At 51.2% G+C, this 24068-nt stretch overlaps 1 protein-coding gene across 5 annotated transcripts in view; it reads right to left on the bottom strand.

The window, feature by feature from the left end:
• The window catches only part of Lsp1 (lymphocyte specific protein 1), a 34767-nt gene extending 11612 nt beyond the window's left edge, over positions 1-23155 (bottom strand). For 3 of the 5 annotated variants that reach the window (XM_021166472.3, XM_085841146.1, XM_021166468.3), the window contains exon 1: positions 23051-23155. In XM_021166472.3, coding sequence (XP_021022131.1) covers positions 23051-23118 — 68 coding nt within the window. In that variant the 5' untranslated portion in view covers positions 23119-23155. Of the gene's footprint in view, positions 1-10886; positions 11362-23050 lie in introns of those variants that run through there. The other 2 variants (XM_021166473.3, XM_021166471.3) reach the window with 1 other exon arrangement.
• Positions 23156-24068: the final 913 nt, after the last annotated feature.

Consider the following 24068-nt stretch of genomic DNA (forward strand, 5'->3'; position numbering starts at 1 on the left):
TCAGCTTCCAGCCTGAGAAAGCCCCTTAATTCCCAACACCTGGCTCCCATCACAGGCAGATGCAGAGGGCCTCCTGGCTCCCTCCATGGCCTCAATCAATGTGGGGGCTGCTTTTGGCCCCTCTCCACCTAGTGAATTATAGCTCTGTGTGTCGCTCCTTGCATACACGTTTACCAGCAGCCCCCCAAAGATATCAGGGCAGAGTGGGTGGGGAGACGAGAGCTCCCCATTCTGCCTGCTTCAGAGGCAGACCATAAAGAGATACCCCCTGGGGTCAGTTTGTTCTTGCTATCTGAACCTATGCATGTGCAGGGTAAGTGTACATGTATTTGAACCTATGTGTAAAGTTCTTGTATGTGTGTGCAAGCACTTTAAGACTGGAGACTGGAGCACAGGGCTGAGCTCATCTCTGGAGTATGGATATCTTGCTGGGGGGGGGGGTCCTCACTTTGAATGGGACCAGAGCTTCACCTATTCTAACAAGGGCAACCTTCCTGCAAGCATTTTTATTTGCAGGAACCCTTGGGGTACTTCACTCTTGGAGCAGAGAGTCCAAGCTACCATGGCCTGTCACCGGCATGCAAAGCCTGGGGAAAGGGGCTGGGGGCTTGGTTTGCAATGAGTATAGGAATGAGTATAGGGACCCAAACACAGATCTCTCTCCTGACCTGGGTACAGGATACACACACATCTTGTGTGGCCACGTAGGCACTCACACACAGGCCCTCATACACACGTGCTCACACATGAGTGAGTACACAGGGTCACTCTCAAACCTGTGCAGGCAAGGGTTGGGAACAGGGGATCACAAACAGCAGGTCCCATCCCCTCCCAAGCTCCCTCAGGGGGCCGCCCCTGCCTCACTATTTACTGTTTTGCTAACCATCACCCCGACAACGTGGTGCTGGCCTGAGCCTGGGACTGGCAGGAGGCCAAAGTGTATTTTCTGAGAACATCCTTTGTGGGACCCACACCCCTCCAAAGTTACCCTAATTTAGCCCTTCCTGGACAAAGTCTTGGGGACACGGTGGGGGTACAGGATAGGGGTCTACTAGCATCAGCCCTCCTGTTTCTTGCTGGAAAGAAGCTTGTCCCAGCTCCTGACCCTGCTCTGAGGCTGAGGAGGCCTGGGGCCCCTTTCCCCTGCCTTTTCCCTCCCGCCTGCCTCAAGCAATGAGTAATGCGCCCCCTCCCCATGACCTCACCCCGTCACTATTCCACAGCTGGGCTCCGTTCTGGGAACTGGAAGGGGGTGGCTCTCCTGGGGTGGGGTGGGGTGGGGGCCTCTGGCCTGGGAAAGGCGCCCCCCGGCCGGCGGCCCAGACCCCTTGGCACGTTCTTCGGAGCTGTCAAGACGCTGGCGATGGCCGCCCCGCCCGTGGCCCTGGCCCCGCGCAGCTGCAAGGGATTTGGCGTTCCCGTACAAACGCAATCAGACCATTTCCTGAGTCTGTTCTGGCTCGGGGGGCCCAGGGCTCAGCCTGGGGGCTGAGGAATGGGGCCCTGTCCCCCCACATCCTGCCCACGCAGTCACAGGGCTTACCACAGGCTGGGGCTGGGGTTGGAGCTGGGCCTGGGGCTGGGGCCCCACCCAGGTGCTCCAGGGTGTATAGACCCCCACCAGCTCCCGCTCTGAGTGGAGCTCTTTAACTCAAGGCAGTTACGCCTGCCTTCTGCACCCCTGCTCAATGTCTTGTCCCTCTTCACCCTCTGCACCCCTGCACCCCTCCTCCCCCCCCCCCCCCCGCGCTCCCTAGATCCTGCTGAGAGCTAGGAGCGCCCATCCTGGGTCCAGTTTTCCCAGTTACCCACCCTCTTTGTTCTCCCAAGAATAATTCCAGGTCCGCAGGCTTCAGTCCCTGTTGCAATTCTGCCCCCTGCAGGCTGCCCATGTGACTGCCCCCTCCAGCTAATTTGAACCCAAAGGTCAGTACTGTTTCTACACTCCCCAGGGAAACAGTAGAGAGGACTGGGGAGTGGGATCCTTCAGGCCTCCTCCAGGGACCCCTCCTATCACCATCTCCTGAGTAGCAGGGGACTGGAAGTAGTGAGGAGCCTGGGGGCAGCCACCCAGAGCGGTTGAATGGATTCTCTAGGACTACCAGGGTCTCTTACCCTCTGGGGAGTATCTTTCCCAAGGTCACAACCCTGCTCATCAGGGGTGCACTTGATGTGCAAGTGGTAGAGCCTTTTGGAGAAGGGGCAGAGCAAGGAAAAAACCTCCTGGTGCAGGCTCCCAGAGATAGGGGCAGACCTCTGAAGGGGGGTTCAGGGTAAGTCTTGAGTGGTTACTGTAGGTCCCCACCCATGTCTCACACTTCTAAACACCAGTCCCTGTAGCTGTTAGCTGCAGGACCCATTGATTGTTGGATATAGGGGTCCCATTCCCTGTGGACAATCTACAGAGGGGTTCGGGTGTACAAATGCTTAATTGCCACCCAACTCCGGAAAGAGGCGTGGAGGTGGGTATGTGGGGTGAGCTCAGGGTGCAGAGCCTGGTTAGTAGGAGAGTGGTTATGTAAGGCAGGCAGGAGAGTACAAGTTCCCTCCCTCCCTGAGGCTCAGATGAGGAGAAAGGAACCTGGCCCCATCTGGTTCTGGTTCAGTGTGCTCTCCATCATCTTTCTAGCACAGCATGGACATGGTGGGATTACTCTTTTCTTATTGTCAGGGTCAGTGTATTGAATTGGGCAAGACCCTGTCTCTACTGCCCAGAAAAGCACTGCAGAAAGTTGTTTGAAGGGGTGGGGCACGATCTTGACCACAATTATGAAGGATGAATGGGACCTTTGGGCCAAAGAGAAGGAGAGTGACATGAAGTCAACTGTTCAAGAAGTATGTAGACCTCGGAGGGACTCCATGGGCCAGCAGGGTGGCCCTTCCAGGCATGAGTGGATCCCACATGAGGGAAGCCCTGGTTCTGTTCAGGATCAGACATGGAAGGATGGAGGAGTGAGATGCAGGCCAGAAGTAAGTGGGAGAGAGACGCCAACTCTGTCCTAAGCTGGGCATGGGGGACAGGGAAGTGGCCTTCAGAATAGTCCAGTGTCCATGACATGTGCAGCAAGACCTGGGTCTGGGCTGGGAGAGACACTGAATGGAGCCTGGATCTGCAGCATGGGATATGAGTGCCCCTGGAGATAGACAATACTAGGTCATGGCTGCCAGAGCCCCATCCTGAGGGCAGAGACCTCTAAGGGGTCCTGCAGCAGTAGCCTGAGTAGCTCAGAGGTAGCCAAGGGGAGCTGGGGTAGATGGCACAGGGAAGGCTGGGTTATTTGGCTGCCTGGTACCCAGGCCTTCCCACCCCAGGGTACTGCCCAGGGCACTGTGGGCAGTATATGCATCCAGGAGAGGAGGAAAAAAACACCCAAGTTAATACCAGGGGCTCAGCCTCAGTGGCTCAGATTCTTAGGCTACTGCCCGTGGTTACAGATACGGACAACCTATGGGATCTGGGCTTCCCACTTTTAAGAATTGAGCCCTCTATTGTGTTCTGAGTGCTTCTCTGCCCTGTCCTCGGGACACAAGCAGTCCACATTCTTGGGACTCGGTTAGTGTTTATCTGTACAAGGGATAGATAGCTCTAAAGGGTTATGGTAGCCAAGCCTAAGGGGCGGGCCTTGGGAAGATTAAAAAGTTAAGATTGGTTGGCTGGGGCTATGGGAGTCATAGAAGGTTCTGGTCAGGAAGAAAAGATACTCAGAGCTAGGAAGCTCTGGCTGCCTCAAGGGTAGAAGGCAGATGAGGGGTGAGCACAGTCAGTGAGGAGTTAATTGCTGTCATGGGAGCAGCCCAGCACAAGGGCCCTGGGATGGGGACACAACATGGAGGAAGCTGCAGAATCAGGATGAACATACCTGTTTCCTGCCCTGGGGAAAAGAAGAATGGGCTAGCAGGTGGGAAGGCAGTGGGGAGAGTCTATGGGTGCATGTCCCTGGGAGAGCAAGGATAAGGGTTAGGTGGGATCGCAGCTCTGCAAGGGAATGAGGAATGAAGAAACTCTCCTACACACGTGTGTGCCCATACACACACAAACACACACACACACACACACACATCCTATACACGTCCAGGCCCAGCCTGGGGTTCTAAGAGTTAGACCTCCTGCAGAGGGCCTCAGAAGAGGCTGTGAATTCCAGCTCTCTCCTTCCCACCAGATGGAGGTGCTGTTCATTGTAGGTGGGCCAGATGACTGCCACTCTTGGTACCCTTTGAATGCAAAGGCTCTGGGGTGGGCGGGGCTCCTGGGGACTGTCTTCATGAACAGCTAAGGCAATGTGCCTCCATCATAACCTGTGTTGTCCCCACAGGCCATACTCTGCCCACAAATCTGCCTTTTCTTATGGGGCAGCACACTGTGTTGGAAGACATCTAGTTGTCTCTACCCAGGACCCCCAATCCTGTAGTCTTCCCAGCTGATCTCTGCCTGGAGTTCAGTGCCAGGGACTCTTAGAGAAGGCTGTCTGCCTGTCAAGCCTGTCAAACCACAGTGCCAGGCTGTGCTTCTGGCTCTTTCCTCTGCCTTAGTCCCACCTGACCTCTCTTGACCACTGGATACGAACCCCACCTGGCCAGCATCCCTTCAGTTCTTTCTGTGGAACAGAGCAGGGCTGCCCTTCTATTTTCTTGCAGTTGAGGAGTAGGCAAGCAGAGGCTGTACCTGGGCTTACCACCCGCAAGGGGAGTCAGAGAGACCAAGGCTTCTTTCTGACCCCATCCCTGGCTCTGAAGGCTTTGGAACCTGCTTCTGCTCAATGACACCCCAATATCTACTACATGCTCGACTGCCCCCACACTAGCTGCATTTGCCTTCCTAGGACCATGGTACCCTCCCTTTCTTTCTTAAGCATTCCCCTGACAACTGGTGCCAACTATGGTAAGCGTTCCACTACCCAGTGCATCTTAGTAGTACGGAGAGGCCAGCCCTGACCCTTTGGTGTAGATCAAGGGCCACATAAGCAGTCACAGGTTCTCTCAGTCACACAGGGCAACGGGTAGAGACATGCAATCAACACAGGATACTTAAGGCAAGGTATCATTACCCATGCTGCCCTGGTGGCATGGGGTGGGAGGGGCTGCTACAGAGTAATCAGGGCATCAAAAACATAGGCATCTGGGAGACATCTCCAGGAGAGACCATGGTGTGGGGGATCTGGGGAGAGGAAGGTGTCCAGTGCCAAAGCTGTGGAGTGTTCTCATAATCCCATCTTTAACAGAGCCACACCCTTTTGTCCCTATGTCTTTGGTCTAGGCCCACAACCATCTTATTGTGGCTCCCTGGCCTCTGGGGGCCTTACATGGGAAGGGGGTCTTGTGTCTGCTTCCCATCTATCCTTACCCCACAATCTAGGGCTACCCACTTAGTATCTTGCCACCTGTGTACTCTTTCCTGGGGTGATGCACACTCAGGTGAGGCAGGTACCATCTCTCCTCTGGGGTGAAGAAGGGATGTACCTTGGAGTCACACTTCAGAGAGGGGATATATCAACCCACCTAGGGACTACAAAACCCTTTGAAAGAACCTGGCTGACTCAGGGGTAGTCCACATCGATCCATTACAGCACTCAAACTGCCCAAGCAAGCACCACCACCCCCCACGCCCCCACAAGTCTGCATTTGGAAAAGGTGTCAGACAGTCAGAGCCTCAACTCAAGGTGTGGCTGTTTCAAAGGAGTCTATAGCTGGGTTCTGCCAAGGCTTTCTTTATGATCTTGAGGCTGAGAAAATAAGAATGGTGCAGGCCCCTCTATCCCACACCTCATCCAGAAGCTGGATCAAGATTCTGCCGTCAGTGTAGGGTCTAGAACCAAGCTGGTTGTCCCACAAAGAAGCCCATCCCCTCCCCTGGGTTTGGGAACCCTACCTCTTTATGATGTGTTTCCTGGTCAGTCCATTGCTGGCAGCTTCCTCATTCAGAACTCCTAACTCAAATCATCTCTGGACCAATCTGACCAGTCCCAGGTCACCCTCAGGTCTAGGGGTGGACACCAGGGTCTAGACCTCCCATCTGTCACATCTTGTCATGACGGCGGCTTGTGCTGGCCTGAGCTTGCTTTCTCCCTTCACTGGCTCTGCACACCGTGTCCTCCGTGTCACTGACCAGACTTGTCACAGGCGGAGGCCAACTGCACAGCAGGCATGAGACTTCCCTGGTGCCTGAGCTCTGCTGTTCAGAACTGCCTTCGGCATCCTCATCACCAAGCTTCCGGTGGGGACTGCGCTCAGAGAGACTGTGGCTCACAGCAGCAGACAGCCCTGGCAGAATGCTCACAGCGCTCAGGAGGCAAGGCTCTGGCATACTCCCTGACACGCGACGGTGGCTGGCACTGGCTTGAGACTGCCATTCCCTCCTCTTTCCTCCCTTGCTGGCTGTACCCAGATCTACGTCGCCCCAAAGGCCTGGCTACAGCTCTCTCTTAATGGATGCTGCTCAAATGGCTCATCCTTCATCTGGTCACAGGTTTACACATTGTCTCACTTAGCTGCCCACCTGGACAGATGTGTGGCAGGTGACGGTGTGTAGTCAAGTCACTCTCCCAGCCCATCATCCTATGCCTGGCCCTGAGTCCCTGTGTGCCTCAGTTTTCCTGCCTCTCTGAGGAGCCAGGCAAGTAGCTGGGTACCCACTGATTGTTTTCAACACATATCTGTTCCCGGATCAAGGGATACCCTGCCTGGCCCTGTAGCCACATCTGTGCCCTGAGTGCTACCAAACCCCTCAGGGACTGTTCATTCCTGGGGTGCGAAGGGAGAAAGAGGTCTATCCCAGGTCGCCTATTTCAACTTTCAGCCAGAGATAATCGAACAGTCCTTAAAGCTGAACCCAGTTACTGCATGAACCAGGAAAGGGCAAACCTCCCATGGGCTGTGAGAGACTCACACATCCCTATGGATGTCACATCAGCTGAGGCCAGTGGGACCTGAGCTGGTCCCCTGGGCCCATTTCCTGGCCAACGCCTAGAGATAAACTGAAACAGCCATATTTGAGAGAAAGAACAAGCATGATGGTTCTCACAATGTCCCCACCACTTAGGCTGAGGCTCAGAAGGGCAGCGTCCTAGACCTGGGAGACCTGTGCATGACAGGGTGATCCCCTTGCCCTCTTTAAAATAAATGCTAGGAGACAAGGCAGCAACAGGAGTCGAGGAGCAGGACCTAGTGTGTGGGGGGGTGTCCTGGTTCAGGGGGATACCAGCTTCTCCCTCTCTTCCTACAGCTCTTTATCCTTTACCCATCTCTTGCTGGCTCCCGAGCCTCTTCCTGCCACCGCCGCCTTTATCAGTCCCCTTTCAATACCAACGGCTCCCTGCCCAGTTCAGCTAGGCAGGGATAGCACAGAAGGTACCCTCCCTCCGTTGCTGGTTAGGAACTCCCTCCCCTCACCAAGCCCCTTTGTGTGTCTTACTCTTTTCTGCCTTCTCTGCTCTTCCTCTTCTCCTTTCCTACCTGATAAGGCACATTTTCTCAGGGGACCTTCAAAGCCTTCAGGAGCACCCAATGTGTTACTCCCTTGGCACCAGCATCTCCAGGGCAGGCCCTCTGTCTCCCCTGAGTACCATCGGCTAGTAGTAGACCCTCAGAGCCACATTCCTTATCCTTGGAAGATCAACCTGCACAGCCGGATCTTAGGCTGAGGGCCAGATCTGGTCTCACTTGGTAACAGAGACGGAGAACCTTTCTCTGCCCACGGAAACATCTGAGGGGTTTAACCCCAGATACCATCTAAAACCCCTATGCCTACTTTTAGCCACTTTCCCACTTCAACCCCTATGCCCACCTGAAGCCCTTTGCCCTCCTGCCGTCCATGTGCCCACCTGTCCTCTGTAGACCTTGGTGGTCCATCCTGTCATTGTTCTCTGGAGAGATGCTCTGGGCCTGTAGCAGTGTCTCTGGGGGCTATGCCCCTGCCGCTATCCCAAGGGTCCCAAGAGCCCCTGGGTGTCCCCTCCTGATTCCAGCAGAAACATGGAGTGGGTGAGTCTCTGGGTGCTTTGGCGCCCTGGTTGTTGCTTGCTGCCTGATCTACCCAGCTCTGACGCACCGGCTGGGACTGGAACCGGAACCTCAGTCCTCTGGGCTCTGGCCCTGACACCCTGCCCAGGGGGCTGGGCCACTTGGTCCCTGTACCCCCTGCTGCTAGCTCGGCCAGGCTCCAGGCAGGACAGGCTCTGGCAGACAGACCACCCGGACCGTGGGGGTGCCGCCCACCGGCCACCCGGCCTGCCAGGGTGGGGCTACCCCACCCTCGGGATCTCGGCCTCCAATGGGCCCGTGGAGCCACGCCTCCCTGGACACTGTGGTTGGAGGCCTGGCTTCCCCTCCCCCCACTGGGCCACCCAGCAGACTGCCAGCCCCATCTGCTACCCTCTGCCACACTGGGATCCCCAAGGACCCAGTGGGCCACATGTTGGGGTGGGAGCCCGCCTGAAGAGTCTTACACCCCTGGGGAGCCATAGACAGATGCCATGCTATCTGCTGGCTGATGGGTGCTGGAACAGATGAGACAGAGGCTCCTACTACCCAAGGGAGCTTTGGTTGGTGATGCTGGCCAAGGGACTCCCAGCTCAGACTCTTAGGCCAGAATCAACACAAGGTGCTCCTGACCAGTCTAGCTGCTCTTAAATCTAGGCTCAGAGGACTACAGAACCAGGTAGCTGGCTGAGAGCCCAGGTAATCATCCTTAACCCTGGTCTGACCTATGGTGGACCTGGAAGGACCCTGACTCTCCTGGGACAGGAAGTGGCTACTTAAATCCCTAGGACAAGGGAGTAGGAGTAAGCCTGGAGTTTGGCCAGCAACATGTTACGATCCCAATTCACACACAGACTCAAAGTAGGAGATTTGGGGGGACTTACTATCTATTTTCTCATTAGTCCATAAAATTGTATTTTTTTTTTAATTTAAACTGGATTCACTTTGCACCTTGGCCTCTGCTGACTGTCACACAGCAACCCCTCCAGAGTTTGTCACAGAGGGGACTGTCAGGCCTCTGCTACCAGGTGTGGTGAGAAAGCCTTGGGTTCCTGGGGAAGGATCTAGACAAAGGCAATGGATGGGAGGAGGTAGGTTCACCATTGCCTGCTGGGTGACCTTGAGCAAGTCACTCGACCTCTCTGAGCCTACTTTCTTTGTCTGTCTAACAGAGACAAAGTAGAGAGCTGTCCTCGAGGGGTGGGTGAAGTGGACAGTGTTGGATGCCACAGACATGTGGACAAGGAACATGAAGGGGTCAGGGGTGGAGGGTGTTAATGGTACAAGATGGTAGCATACATATGTCTGCACATATGTGTGTATCAGTACACATGAGGGTGTGTGACCCCAGTTCAATCGCAGGACCAGGCTCTCAAAGATGCACAGCTTAGCATATATCTACCCCAGACACCACCCCATTTCATCTATTTTAGACCCACTGTACATGTGGACACGTATTTCTCTATCATCCCTCACAAGGGACAAACCCCTGGATCCATTCCCCCTCTATCCTCTACACCATCGGAGTTCTCTAAGACCTCCCAGGGACCTGCCCCCTTGTCCTGCCCACTGCTTAACCATTGCAAGGCCTTGGTCTCTGGGTTTCCTTCCACATTTCTTCAGCTCAAGACTTTGAGTGGTGCCAAGCCTAACCCCTGCTCAAGGTTTTGCCTTGTCTAGAGCTTTAGTGGCCCCATCGCCCTACTTCTGGGTTACCAGGACATCAGCTTGGTGGTAGGACTTGAGGCTCTGCCACCCTACAGCCACCAGGGTACTGGGACCAGTTTCCTGCTTGTTATATGGTACTAGTGAGTTAGGAAGATTGATCAAAGCTGCTCCTAAATTTTCAGGACACGGGACACCATAAGGGATGGTGACAATGGAGGGCACATCCCAGTCTGGACCAGAGAGACATATAGCCTGTGTGAGGTGGCCGTGCATAAGGACCCTGAGCAGGTTGGGCGAGGCCTGAAAGACTAGCATGAAGCACAGACATAGTATTTGGTTGGGGGCTAGTGTGGAGAAAGGCTGGGAGGCCAGCTTAGACCCACTGCTGGTCCTGACCTTGGTTGCCAGCTCGGACCATGCTAGAGCTAGAACGTAGAGGTAACCATCTGCCTACCACCCCATCTGTGCCCTGTCTCACCACAGAGAGTCAGGACCAAAACACAAAGAAATATGAAACAATGCCAGGCGTACCCTTCAGGAGCATGGGGTTTAAGCAGCCATGGAAGTGGGCCAGGGAACAGGCCACCAGATGAGTAGAAGAGCCAAGCCTTCCTGGCTAGGAAGACCATGGCAGGCTTCTTGGAGGAGGTGGTACTGCAGCAGAGCCTTAAGGCTGGAAGAGGGAAGAAAAGAAAGGGCACAGCAGGTGGCACGGAGAGCAGCAATGAGCCCTTAATTATTGGCAGTACCTGAGAGTTGCAGGTTCTGGGCCTACCATTGTCTGCTTTCTCTCACACACTTTACATAGGAGAAAACAGACTTTCAGATGAAAGACTCAAAGACCTAAAGCCCAGTGGCCAGAGAGTCAGGGTACCAAAAGGTTGCAGTGCCTCCCACTCCCAGGACTGTCAGCTCAGTGGTTTTTGAGATCTATGGCTGCAAGTCCAATCTCATTTGTAAAGTGAGGGTGACTGGTTAGGAAAAAGACATGGGGAGGGAGGCTTGTGGCAGCTACTCTGAGGATAAATTCTCTGTGGGTCCTGGGGACACACAGGGGGTGCTGGGAGGAAGAAGTGCAGCTGGCTGGCTGGCCAAGACAATGGTTTCGTGCTAGGCTTCACTACCTTCCTATACACGTGCATAGGCACAGCCTGTGGGCCACATATCTTGCCAGTCTGGGCACAGGGGTTACCACTGTCAGCAAGGGCACCGCGGGCACCGTGCCTGGGCTGGGAGGGACCTACCTCAGCAGCTTCTCCAAGCCCCGTTTGCTAGCATTTCTCCTCAGGAGTGCGGGGCCATTCATGCTGCAGGCCTGCCCGACGACGCTGGTGACCTGGCCTGACCCCTGGCCCTGGGGACACAGCCTGCAGCTTCAAAGGCTCCTGGTGCTCTGGCCCAGCACCTCTGTTCTCCTCTGCCTTCTTCTCTTTCTCCTCTTTCCCCTTCCCTTCTTTCTTTTCCTTTCTTCTTCCCTGCCCTGCCCTGTCCCTTCTCCTTGTCCCTCTCTTTGTGTCCTTGTCCCTACCCTCCTCCCCCTGTCAGTCTGTCTGGTCTCTCAGGCTCTGACAGCCCTTCCCTGTCTCCTCCATCTGTCTGTCTGAAGGATATCTGTCTGTCTCAGCCCCTCCAGCCCTTGGGGGTGGGGGTCTGGGGCTGGCTCCCAGATGGCAGCCCCAGGCCCTTCCACTGTCCCTGGACCCTGTTTCTGTGGGTCTCTCTCCCCTCTCCTTTCTCAGGATGCTTAGCAGCTGCTTTCCTTTTGTCCCCCAGCCCCCTTCTCCGCCCCCTTGGTCTCCTCCACCTCCACCACCTCCTCCTCCTTCCGAGACTAGTAAAAATGTCAGAGAGAAACCCTCCCAGCCCCGCAGTGTGGGGGCCTGGCTGGACCTCCACGCCCGCTTGTGGGCAGCATGGTGGTCTGCCCCCCTCAGACCATCTTGGCAGCTTCTGTCATTTCCCACCTCTCTGCCTACCACTTCACTCTGGGTGCCTGGCCACAGGTCACCTTACCATCATCAGAGCCTCTTGCCCACCTCTGCCTGCCTGCTGGTCCCTGCTTTGAGTCCTGTTCTCCCTGACCCCTGATCCTCTCCTCCCAGGTCTGGGCCTCAGCTGCCCCTGACCTGGCTGACTGCCCCTCCTTGCCCTTTTCTCCACTGGCGTTTCATCCCTATCTCAGTATTCTTCCTACCTTCCCTCCCCCATTCCTTTCCCTCCCTTCTTCCTCTCCCTCCTCCCCCTCCCTCTTTCCTCCCTCCCTCTGGGTCTTCATTTTCCCTCTGTTTATTCCCAGCTCCCTGCTCTTGTATAACCTCCAGGGGAGGCTGGGCACCCCAGGAATCTTCCCAGGTCTTTTAGTTGGAAGGCTACTGCCCTCCCCAGAATCTCAGGCTACATTCGAAGCAGGGAGTAAATGCCACAGAGAGCATCTTCCTTGGTGTAGGGAGCCAAAGTCCCCAGAGTGTAGGAGGGTACCGGGTGCCCTCACCAGCCAGCCCCCCTACCCTATCCTCTGGCTCAGAACCAGGGACAAAGCAGCCCAGCCCATTGTTTTTCTGGTTGGGCTTAGTCACTGTGACTCACTGGAGAACACTGGAGGCTAGTGGCTGGGCTGGGGGGAAGATGCCATAGGCCAGTTTTGGGCGAGTAGGCTTACATCTGGTGGCTTCCGGGATCACCCACACTCATAGCTGTGGATAAGCAGTACTGCTAGACCCATGAGCTGGATGGGAAAACCAAGGCTGGCCAACAGCACTGGGCCAGGTCACAGAGCCAGAGTCTGGCAGAGCCAGCACCATAGTTGAGTCTTTGACTGCCAGCAACTGCCCACTGTGTCTCTCTCTACACACTGGCCTCTAGTTGTCCTCTATCTCCACACTTGGAAAATAGGCACAGACAAGTTACTGTGACCTCTAGGTGGGCCAGGAAGTCAGATCCCAGGAAACCTGGGGACTACTGAGGACGGAGGTAGGTGTTGGGGGGGTCACATGGACAGCTCACTGGTGGCAAGGAGAAACACCTTAAAGTGGCAACACAGACGCAGTCGCCCATGGATCCCCAGCTCAGATCTACAGTGACCAAAAAGCTGACTACCCGCCTTTTCTGCCACACTTGCTACAGGATGAGATCCGGCTGTTCCGAGCATAGCAATTACAGCATCTCCCTCCCCCAGAATCTCCCAGGAGGAGATAGAGCCAGGGTGTAGAGCAGAGACAGCAGAGTCCACCGTGTTTCCTTAGTAGCACAAAGACATAAGAAACAACACACTCTGAAACTCCCTCTGGTGAGCCCAAGTTAAAAAGGTCACCTAGTGGAACCAGATTGCCCAGGAAACCAGCTTGTTCTGTGCCTGCATCATAACTTAACACACCACTTCCTGGCCCCTGTTCCTATTCCAACTAGACAGCCAGGAACGACATGTGGTTGGGGCAATTTGGGTTCAAAAGAAGGAAGAATGTGTCCAGACAGGGGAGGGCTGCCTTAATCGGTGGTAGTTTTCCTGAAGAGATGTGGGATGATTTAAGGTTTTGAAGCCATGACATATATAGACAAGGGGACAGAATGATACTGGCCTTACTATCTATTATTTTTCTTCCTACCCACCCACTTATCCATTTATCCATGTATACCGGATATGTACCCCCACTCATATACCTACATACTCATTCATTTATCTACCTACCTATTTATCCATCTATCTATCCATCCATCCATCCATTTATCTGTTCATCTGTACTTTCATCTATCCACTTATCCACTTATTATTAAGGGAGACTGGGTATATCACAGTGAGCATGCAGGGGTTAGAAGATCTTGTGGATCTTGGGTTTGTGGATCTGGTTCCCTCCTTCCTTCTTTATACAGATTTTGGAGATCTAACTCAGGATACCAAGCTTTTATGGCAATTACCATTTTACCACACTGAGTTTTTTCATTAGTACACTCAGAAGAAATGTTTAGCAAGCCGCTTGGAGCACAATAACCTCCTGTTACATACTAACTAATACTTTCTGCATATTCACCCTCCAATTTGTATGTGCATTTGTCTAACCAGGAACATTTCTTCAATCCATACTTTCATCTCCAAATCAGTCTTCTGCTCTTATTTTCATTCATCTTCACAGATATCTATGTTTTATTTATACATTTTCCATATTCATTCATAAATCTGTCTAAGACATCTTCTAGGAAGCTGCACATACAGCTGCACACATCTTTGTGTGTTGCACTGTATGCATGGTCATCCAAGCAAGTCAATAACACTATAGGAAATCAGCCTCCAGCCCAATTTTCATTATCTACTCTTCCCCTGCCCCAGCCATCCCTCTACTCACATATCCATGTAATTATCCACACGTTTATCCATCAGTCTGTATGTTTATTCAAGAAGCACGAACTGAATTCCAGTAACTTTTAATGTTCTGGGAATTCAGCACCACTCTCCAAGGCTCACTGACATTTTAATGGGAACAAATAAGTAAATATGTATCAACACATTGCAGATGATGGTTAATGCTGCTAAAAGCATGAGTCAGGGTCAGGAAATAGGGGGGACCAGGGCACTGAGATGCTTTGTATGATATTAAGGAAAAAGAATTTAGTGGGGAGGAATAAGTATTTCCTGGTTTAGAAATGATGGAGAGAGACTTTCTCACAATGGGAGAAAGCAGAAAGATAGTGTAAAATTTATGATGGAGAGGTGTCTTTTTATACATCTGTATCTTCAATAGTTCACCTCATACCAATTTATCCATCTCTTGATTTGTCATTTGTTTATCTTGCCACCCTCAAATCTATTGTTATATCTATGTACCCATTATTTATTTACAGTCACAATCTGCCTGTCTTGATGTTATATCTGTCTAGTCATTTATCTATATCCTACCTATCTCCTCATTCATCTACCTATTCTTTCATCCCGTGTGCCCATCCTCCAACACATCCATTTATCTATTCCCTGCATCCATTTATCCACCTATTTATCTATCCATCCACATATCCATCCACATATCCATCCACCTCATGCACTTATCTATCCAACCTCCATCCATCCATATATCTATCCATTCATCTATTCACCCATCTGCTCACTCATCATCCCATTTATCCAACTACCCACTTACCCATCTACCCACTTATAAATCTACTCATCCACCAACCAGCTCATCCACTCATCAACACAATTATCCACTCAGATCCATCCAACCACCCATATATTATCCACCCATTTACCCATCTATCCACTCATCCATCCATCCATCCATCCATCCACCATCCACTCACCCATATATCCATCCATCCACCTATCTATTCATCAATTCATCCTTCCATCCAGCTACCCCCACCCATCTATCTACCCATATATCCACCCAGTCAGTTATCCATTTATGACTGCACTCATTCACTCACTCAATCATCCATCCATCCACCCATTCAACCACCCACCACCCACCCACCACTCACTGTATACGCACCTGCTCATCTATTTTCCTACATACCCATCTACTTACCTATATATCCTTCCATTCATCAATCCATCCATACAACCCCCATCTACCCATCCATCCATCCATCCATCCATTCATCCATATAGCCAAACAACATTCAGTCATCTATTCACCCTCCCATTCAACTACACACCCATTTATCTATCCAACTATCCACTCATCCATCTATTTATCTATCCATACATTCATTCACCCATATACTCACTCATTTATCCATCTATCCACCCATGCATGCATTCATCTACCCATCTACTCACCCATCTTCCTACTCATATATTCAGTCATCTACTCACCCATTCATTCGTCCATCCACCCACTTATTCATCCATCTATCCACCCACCTACCTATTCATCCACCCACCCACCCATCCATCAATCCATTCAACCACCCATTCACCCATATATCTACCCATTCACCAATTCACCCGCCCACTCATCAATACATCCATTCACTACACATCCATCCCTCTACACCTATTCATATATCAACCATATATCCATCCATTCTTCCATTTTCTACTTCATTCATCCACTCACGTATATCCACCCATTTAGTCATTCATTTACTCACTTCATCCACCTATACATTCATCCAGTCACCCATCCAACTCACATATCTACTCATTTATTCATTCATTTATCAATCCACTTATCTTTCCATCCATCCACTTACTCATTCATCCATCTACTCAGTCACTCATATCCACCCATCCATTCAGCCATCCATCCATCAACTCAGTCATCTTCCCAAATATGCATCGACATTCAGTCATCCACTCATCTCCCATTCATCCATCCACCCATTTATTTATCAATCCATCCACTCATTCATCTAACTCCACTCACCCATTTGCCCACTTATCCACCTACCTACATATCCACACATTCGGTCATTCATTCACCCCCATTTATCTAACCAGCATTCATCCATCCATTTACCCACCCTTCTACTCACTCATAAATCTTCCCATCCACTAACCAACTCACCCATTCATCAATTCACCTATCCATCGCACATTCACCTAACCAACTATATATCCATCCATACACTCACTTATATATCATCCGACCATCCACCCATCCATCCATCTACTTCCTATTCATCCACCTACCCATCCATCCATGCATGCTTCCTCCCACACACCCATATATCCACCTACTCATCAATCAGTTCATTGACCCCATCTGTCTATCTATCCTTTTATGTATCCATTCATCTGTCCATTTATTGATTTATCCATAGATCTATCCACATATTCATCTATCCACCCACCCTTCCATACATTCATTTATCTACCCACATTGCTGTTCCCATACTTTCTTTTTTCATCCATCTTTCCCTATATTCATATATTTTCCACTACTGGTTCTTCTTTTATTTTCTTATTTCCTTCCTCCTCCTCCTCCTCCTCTTCTTGTTCTTCTTGTTCTTCTTGTTCTTTCTTCTTGTTGTTGTTTGTTGTTGTTGTTGTTGTTGTTCTTCTTCTTCTTCTTTTTCTTTCTTCTTGTTGTTGTTTGTTGTTGTTGTTGTTGTTCTTCTTCTTCTTTTTCTTTCTTCTTCTTTTTCTTTCTTCTTCTTCTTCTTCTTCTTCTTCTTCTTCTTCTTCTTCTTCTTCTTCTTCTTCTTCTTCTTCTTCTTCTTCTTTTTGTGACTAGACATGGCTCAAAAGCTCATGGCTTGAGAATAAAGCCTCAGGAGGTTAGGTCCCTCTTATAAAATAGACCCTAAACAGAACTTGGGAAGCATAGATCTTCTTCCTTGTCCAAATATCTTTACAACCCCCAGCAGACATATTCCAACAGACATGCTTACAGACCAATGTACTATATGGAGAAAGACACAATAAACCTACTGGTGGCAGGGTCTGGGATAGTGGCTTTTAATAGTAATGTGGCTCTGATTTATATAATAGAAACTCTCCAAATGTTTCCCCACATTCATCAGCTCCATGTGTTCCCCTTTCCAAGCAAGGTCTGGTGGGCCAGAGCTAAGGGTGGAACCAGGGATCTGGGTGTGGTGAAGCCAACTGTGGTTGGAGCTGAGACTAGGAGAAAGGGTAACAGAGTCTTTCCAGATTTCTTTGGAATAAACTAGCTATATTCATCTGTCTTGAGTTCTATTGCTCTTTGGGGAGATGTTCCTGGGAGAGGAGGGAGAGGTAGAAGGTGGGGAGAAGAGGAGGAGGAGAGAAAGGAGAAGGGAAAATAAAAGGAGAGAAAGAGGAGAAAGAGAGAGAGGAGGGGAGAAGGAAGGGGGAAGGAGATAAAGAAGAGAGGAAAGGAGGAGAGAGAGGGAAGAGGAAAAAGAGAGGAGGGAAAGGAGAGGAAAGGAGAAGTAAAGGGAAGAGAGGAAAGGAAAGGAAGAGAGGGAAGGGAAGGGAAGAAAAGGAAGGGAAAGAGAAGAGAAAGAAAGCCTTTCCTAAAGGCTGCTTTTAGGAAAGAAGGTACAGTCACCTTGTGGAGGGAGGGTGGTTTTCCTTCATGCAGACAGAAGGATGTGAACCTGAGAAGACATATCTACTAGGGATGAAACCCCATCCTCATGTACATATCCAAAAGGCAGGTGGTAAGACCAAGGCTCTGGAAGGAGAGTTGAGATAGGACCCATGCCACCCATGACAGACAGGAGCTCCAAGACATTCTAGACAGCCTTCCCATAGCACCTGGTCACACTGGGCTAGGGTTTATACTGGCCCTATCTATACCACCCACAGCCTACTTTGTTCCACCTCTAAGGTGTCCTGATATGAAGAAGGGCTCAGAGGGAACAGATGCATCTTGAATTTGCAAATTAGTTTCTTCTGCTAACTGATGGGGGCAGTCTTTCTTCCATGCCAACTTACAACTTCCCAACTTGGAGGTGATCAGCAAACTGAGCCTGGTAATAGTGACCTGGCCACAAGAAAAAACAGGGGCTTCCCTGACTTACCTACTGTCCACTCGCAAACTCCTACACTCTAAACCCATAGCCCCTTGCTTTTTTTTTTTTTATACTTATTTTTTTTAATTAGGTATTTTCCTCATTTACATTTCCAATGCTATCCCAAAAGTCCTCCATACCCTCCCCTCCACTCCCCTACCCACCCACTCCCACTCTTTGGCCCCTATGTTCCCCTGTACTGGGGCATATAAAGTTTGCAAGTCCAATGGGCCTCTCTTTCCAGTGATGGCCGACTAGGCCATCTTTTGATACATATGCAGCTAGAGTCAAGAGCTCCGGGGTACTGGTGGGTTCATAATGTTGTTCCATCTATAGGGTTGCAGATCCCTTTAGCTCCTTGGGTATTTTCTCTAGCTCCTCCATTGGGGACCCTGTGATCCATCCAATAGCTGATTGTGAGCATCCAGTTACGTGTTTGCTAGGCCCCGGCATAGTCTCACTAGAGACAGCTATATCAGGGTCCTATCATGCTCCACTATGTTCATAGCAGCCTTATTTATAATAGCCAGAAGCTGGAAAGAACCCAGATGCCCCTCAACAGAGAAATGGATACAAAAAAATGTGGTACATTTACACAATGGAGTACTACTCAGCTATTAAAAAGAATGAATTTATGAAATTCCTAGGCAAATGGTTGGACCTGGAGGGCATTATCCTGAGTGAGGTAACCCAATCACAAAAGAACTCAAATGATATATACTCACTGATAAGTGGATATTAGCCCAGAAACTTAGAATACCCAAGATATAAGTTACAATTTGCAAAACACATGAATCTCAAGAAGAACGAAGACCAAAGTGTGGATACTTTCCCCCTTCTTAGAATTGGGAACAAAACACCCATGGAAGGAGTTACAGAGACAAAGTTTGGAGCTGAGACAAAAAGATGAACCATCTATAGACTGCCATATCTAGGGATCCATCCCATAATCAGCCTCCAAACGCTGATACTATTGCCCCTTGCTTTTCTGCTAGCTCCTTGGTGCTGGGTAGGAGTGGCTGGCTGGTGAAAACCTAATCTTGAGAATTGGATGGGCTGTCATCAGGTAGTCCCTTTATCCAAACCTGTACTCTGCAAGAATTAAAGCACTGAAATCCAAAAAGAGGCCCTATGCCTCAAGGCCAATGGGAAATCACCCAAAAGTTACTGTGTGACAGAAAGACTGGGGCTCTGTAGAACCAGAAGAACTCCCCACAGCCTTATGGTCCAGTGCTACCATAGCAGATGCAGAGATTCATGGCTATACCAATCTGGACAGTGCCCCACAGAACACTTCTACTGCAGCCTGGGATGTCCCCACAGATCACTTGCCACTCAACCTGGGCTTTCCCCACAAAGTATCCCTCACCTTGACCCAGTCTATGTCCAATAAAGACCACTGATTCCTTATCAACCTCCTTTGCATAATAGCATTGGGTACACTCTGGGGACTCTCACCAGAGTACCCTAAGAAGCAGCCTGGAACAGCCTTACCCCAGCTCTTCACCCTAAGCTCACAACGGGCATGTCTAGACACAGAAAGCCATCTCTAAAATGGCCATTCTTGCAGTGATGGTGTTACAAGATCTTTGCCTGCTAGAGTCTTTAAAAGCTTGGCAAAGACACTCAGTCCATGAATGCTAGAAACAAGCAGCTGCATTCTGAGTGTGTAGTTGGGGAAACTGAGTCACAAGAGGGTGACACTTTACCCTTCTTCCCCTCACCTTGAAATGGCATCTCAACCCCTATCCCAAAAGTCTGAGTTCCTAGAGGAAAAGGCCTGGTCCATTTCCTATGGCTCTCTTCCCCAGACAAGCCTTTACCTCCTCATGGCTCACTAAGCCTTCCCACATAACCCTCTTAGGGATACTGAGGCAGTGGGAACCCCTAGTGAAGTAGCAGTGTCACCCTGGTAAGGACATCCCATCCTGGGCCCTCAGTCCCCAGCCTATTCCAGATCTGCCTAACTCAAGTGGAGTAAAGGTGGGCCTGTGATGTCCCAAATGTGCCAAGCATCTGGTTTCCCCTTCCCAACCCAAGATGGGGATCTGCTGAAGCTGGATGGAAGGTGGTAGAAAGCCTAGGACCTACCAGGAGGAAGATCACTGATTGGCCTCCTTTCTGTCTTCAGGAAGCTCTGACTTGGCCCTGCCTGGCTCAGCTCTGCCATCTGGAGAGAGAGCTCCAGGACTCAGCTTCTAGGCTTTCAATCCTCAGAGCACACCTTGGGAGGGCAAGGTTGAGGTGGGGGTCCCTGCATCTTAGAAGAAGACTCTCAATAGTGTTCAAAGTCTCTGACTAGAGCTCAGGGGTTAGAGGCACACGTGGTCCATGAAGGAACCCTGCCTAGGTAACCCTTAGATTGTCCTGTTGGTCAGCAGGTCTGGACATAGGCCAGAAAGGTTTTCAGGATAGATAAAGTTCTAGAGCAGGACCCTCAGCAAAGCAACATCAGATGCTGAAAAAAAAATCAGAATTCAGACATCCCAGGAGCCAAATAAACCATACAAATGAGAGGACAGATGGCCAGGTAGAATGGGTCAGGCAGGCCTGTGCAGAGACATCCCTCTACATGAGACTGCTCCCAGTGAGAGGAGGCATGGCTCCACACAGAGCTAGGGTTCCAGGACATGGATAGTGTTTGAATCTGAGGCCCGTGAGGGCATGCTGAGCCTCTCTCTGTGAGCTATATGACTGCCTTGTAGCTTCTAAGGCACCGCACAGTGGAGGTGTAAGGGTGTTCAAGTTTGGTCTTAGGGCAAGACATTCCCTAGGTATCACCCAGCAGAATCAGCAAGTCACTTGCAGTCCTATGGAGATGCCACACACTGCTTCCAAGGGACAGGAATAATCTACTGTTGGGTAGTCAGGCTGGGAGAGAGCACCCCAGCAGAGGAAGAGTGGCTGGCTTGCATCAGTGGTGTGGGGAACTCAGGAGTGGTGCACAGCAAGCAGCCTTCCTGCCTTCTGAGGCTCTGTGGGAGGGGCTTGACTGCCTTGGACTTGGTGTGCATATGTGTCCTGCCATGCTCACCCTGGTATACCAGGGCAGGTATGAAGGAAGTGCCTGGCTTCTGCCTGATGCCTGGTCCACTGTGGACAGCACAGCATGGGGATTCCCCTGATCTGATCCAGCTCAAGCTGACCCTGTTCGGCTCTGGGCTTCTGGGGCTTCCTGAACGGGAACTTCTTAGACCAAATAACCCCTTCTGGGCACTGGGGACTTTACCACTTCAAACAGGAGAATCCCTGGTCTGTGAGTCACCCTGTACAGCAGGCACAGTGTCTCCTCCTCCAGGGTCTCAGTTTCATTTTGAAAGGTCGGTGGTGCACTTTGTTCTTTCTTCCTCCATTTTGGGGAGGAGGTCTTTAAGGGGCTCCCAGGCCCCTTTAAGGCTGTAGGATCATGGAACAGGAGTTCCTGACTGACAGGCACAGGTGCAGCCCAGCTCCGGTCCTACAGCAAGATGACTAGGGATCGGCTGGGACCGCCAGAACTGTGGGCACCCTTCACTGTGCTGCTTAGACCTCGGCATTTGAGACAGCTGAGAGAGGGGGCCCGAAGAAGAGCCTAGGAGGAGGGTGGGGCTGGCTTGGCTGCTTGAAGCTGCCCTTCTATGGGCACAAGGTGGCAGGGGCACTGACGTGCAGTCATTTCTGAACAGGGTCACAGCTGTTGACTGATCACCCTGTTCCACACACCCCACAGCTTGTGTCCTCATCCAGCCTGGGCAGAGTGTCCTTGGAGCCCTTCTTGGGATGTCACGATGCATGTCCCCCTTCCCAGGAGACAGACTTCATAGAGCCTTTCTGGGAACAACATGACCCTGGAATCCCAAGGCTGGCACAAGGGTGCTGACCCAGACTAGGCCAGTCTCTGCTTAGCCTCAGACTCCTTTCCTGGCCTGAGGGTTCCTTGGACAGCTTTCTAACCAGGGTCCAAATGCAAAGCAATAGTGTGGAGACCCCCCAACATGCACCCCTCAAAGTGAGGCTTCTTCCCATTATCATTGATAAGGATTGAGGAATCGCTGTTCCTGCCCAAGATCTGGAGTCCAGCTCCATCTTACAAGGCAGCTTGCAAACTGCAGAGACCCTGCAACCCCTGCTAAGGTGGGCCTTATCTCCTTGAGCCTGTGGCTGAACCCTAAGAGTCACACTCTCCCTGGCAACCTGGCAGCTCCGGTAGCAATTTTATGTTTTACCTCTTTCTTCCCCTTCCTCTTACACACCTGGACCGCAGCCCCCACATCCTGCTCCCATGAGGCTGTTAGCCTCTGACCTGTCCCCAAGACCTGACACCTTCTTCTGAGACCTGTTCCTGGGACAGGGCAGGGCAGGCACCAATGACCTGGCTTGGTCTCCATGTCTACCCACTAACAGCTTCTCTTCTCATTACCCCCACCCTCACCTTATGACCCAACACAGGAAAGACAGGGAAGACCCTTCACATCCCTTTAAATTGCAGATGCCCTTAAGCAGCTGACAGCCTAAAGGCCTCTGCCCAGCCCTGTCTGTTGCAGGGCAGTGACCCCCTTTATCTTTGCCAATGTTCATTCCCATACCCACTGTACTTAACAACAGTGCCTGGTCCACAAGACACCATTGACCTTCTCTATCCTCACATAGCAGCTTTGGGAACCCCTGAGGTCTGGTCACCTCTCAGTATCTTAAGGCAGGCCAGACCCCTCAGACAAGCCTATAGGTGCGTGAGGTCAGGATTCCTAGGCCTAGTTTCTCCCAACACAGCTACTGCTCTCTCCTGCTGTTCAGGCCATATCCAGCCACTCCCAGTCCCTTTCACACCAAGCATCTATCTTCTCTGCTCTGGCTATGAACCCTAGCCAGGAAGACTTAGCCTTCCCCAGTTAGGCCAAGCTGCAGAGGGAGAGAGAGGAGACATCAATTGGTAACCACTATCTGAGACTCTGCCTACTCAGCACTTGGCACAAAGCCTATTGCCCATAGTGGAACTCACCCTTCGCTGTCTTCTGCATGGAGCTCTTCCTGTTCCTCGCATCTGGGATCGATGGCAGCCTCCGCCATGGGCCTGGTGTCTTCGGTGTGGGTGCACTTGTTATGGCTCCTGGTGCTTCTCTGTAGATGGGCGGTGGCCTAGAGCCTCAGCCCCCCACCCTTCCCGCCCCAGGTTTCACTTCCTCCTTCCTGTAGCAGGTTGAGGTTTGAAACCTATGGGGCTTGGGTTTTTTTTTTTTTCACTATGTTGCTGCAACAGAAGAAGAGTTAAAACAAAACAAAACAAAACAAAACAAAACACACACACACACACAAAAAAAAAACCCCAACTAAACCCAAACCACTCATCAGGAAGTATTGAACAAGCAAGCTGCAGCCTCCTGAAATGACAGAAAAGGGCTGAGGGTAGAGGTGAGTAAGGATACTCCTTGCAACTCTGGTCCATAGACCTGAGAGTAGCTATGTCTCCCACAATGTCCAGAATTCATGGTCCCTTTAGTGTCTGTGGACTGCTTTCAATTGCTTTGCATGGAAATCTTCTGTGCTTCCAAGTGTGCTCAATGAACATAGTGGAACGGGTTCTTGATGCTCCAAGGTCATGGCCTTGGACACTCTTAATTAGCCTTTGCTCTCCAGCCACATGTGGTGCTCCTCTAGTCTGTGGTTCTAGAGCTTGTCTCTATCTGTCTTCATTCCTAGCTGCTGGACACTCTTGTCTTCCTGCTCTGTCAGCTCAGTTCTCTCTAATCCTGCCTCTGTGCTCTGGGCATTTGGAACCAGTCTAAGAGTTGGTTGATGTTCCCAGCTATGATGGGGTGGGTCATGGGTTCTCCTGAGAGGCAGCACCAGAGGAAGGACTGAGGCTTTTGGGAGGGAACCAAAGGGATCATAAAGGAATGATGTGGAATGTGATAACCAGATCCCAAAGTCCCGGGACTTGGGCTGAAGTGTCACTGGGCTAAGTTGAGGCAGCCACAACATGGTAGAGACTCTCTCCTTGAAGCTTGCTGATCCAAGAG

Source organism: Mus caroli, unplaced genomic scaffold, assembly GCF_978045245.1.
Source record: "Mus caroli unplaced genomic scaffold, Mus_caroli_1 scaffold_8, whole genome shotgun sequence".
NCBI classification, from domain to species: Eukaryota; Metazoa; Chordata; class Mammalia; order Rodentia; family Muridae; genus Mus; species Mus caroli.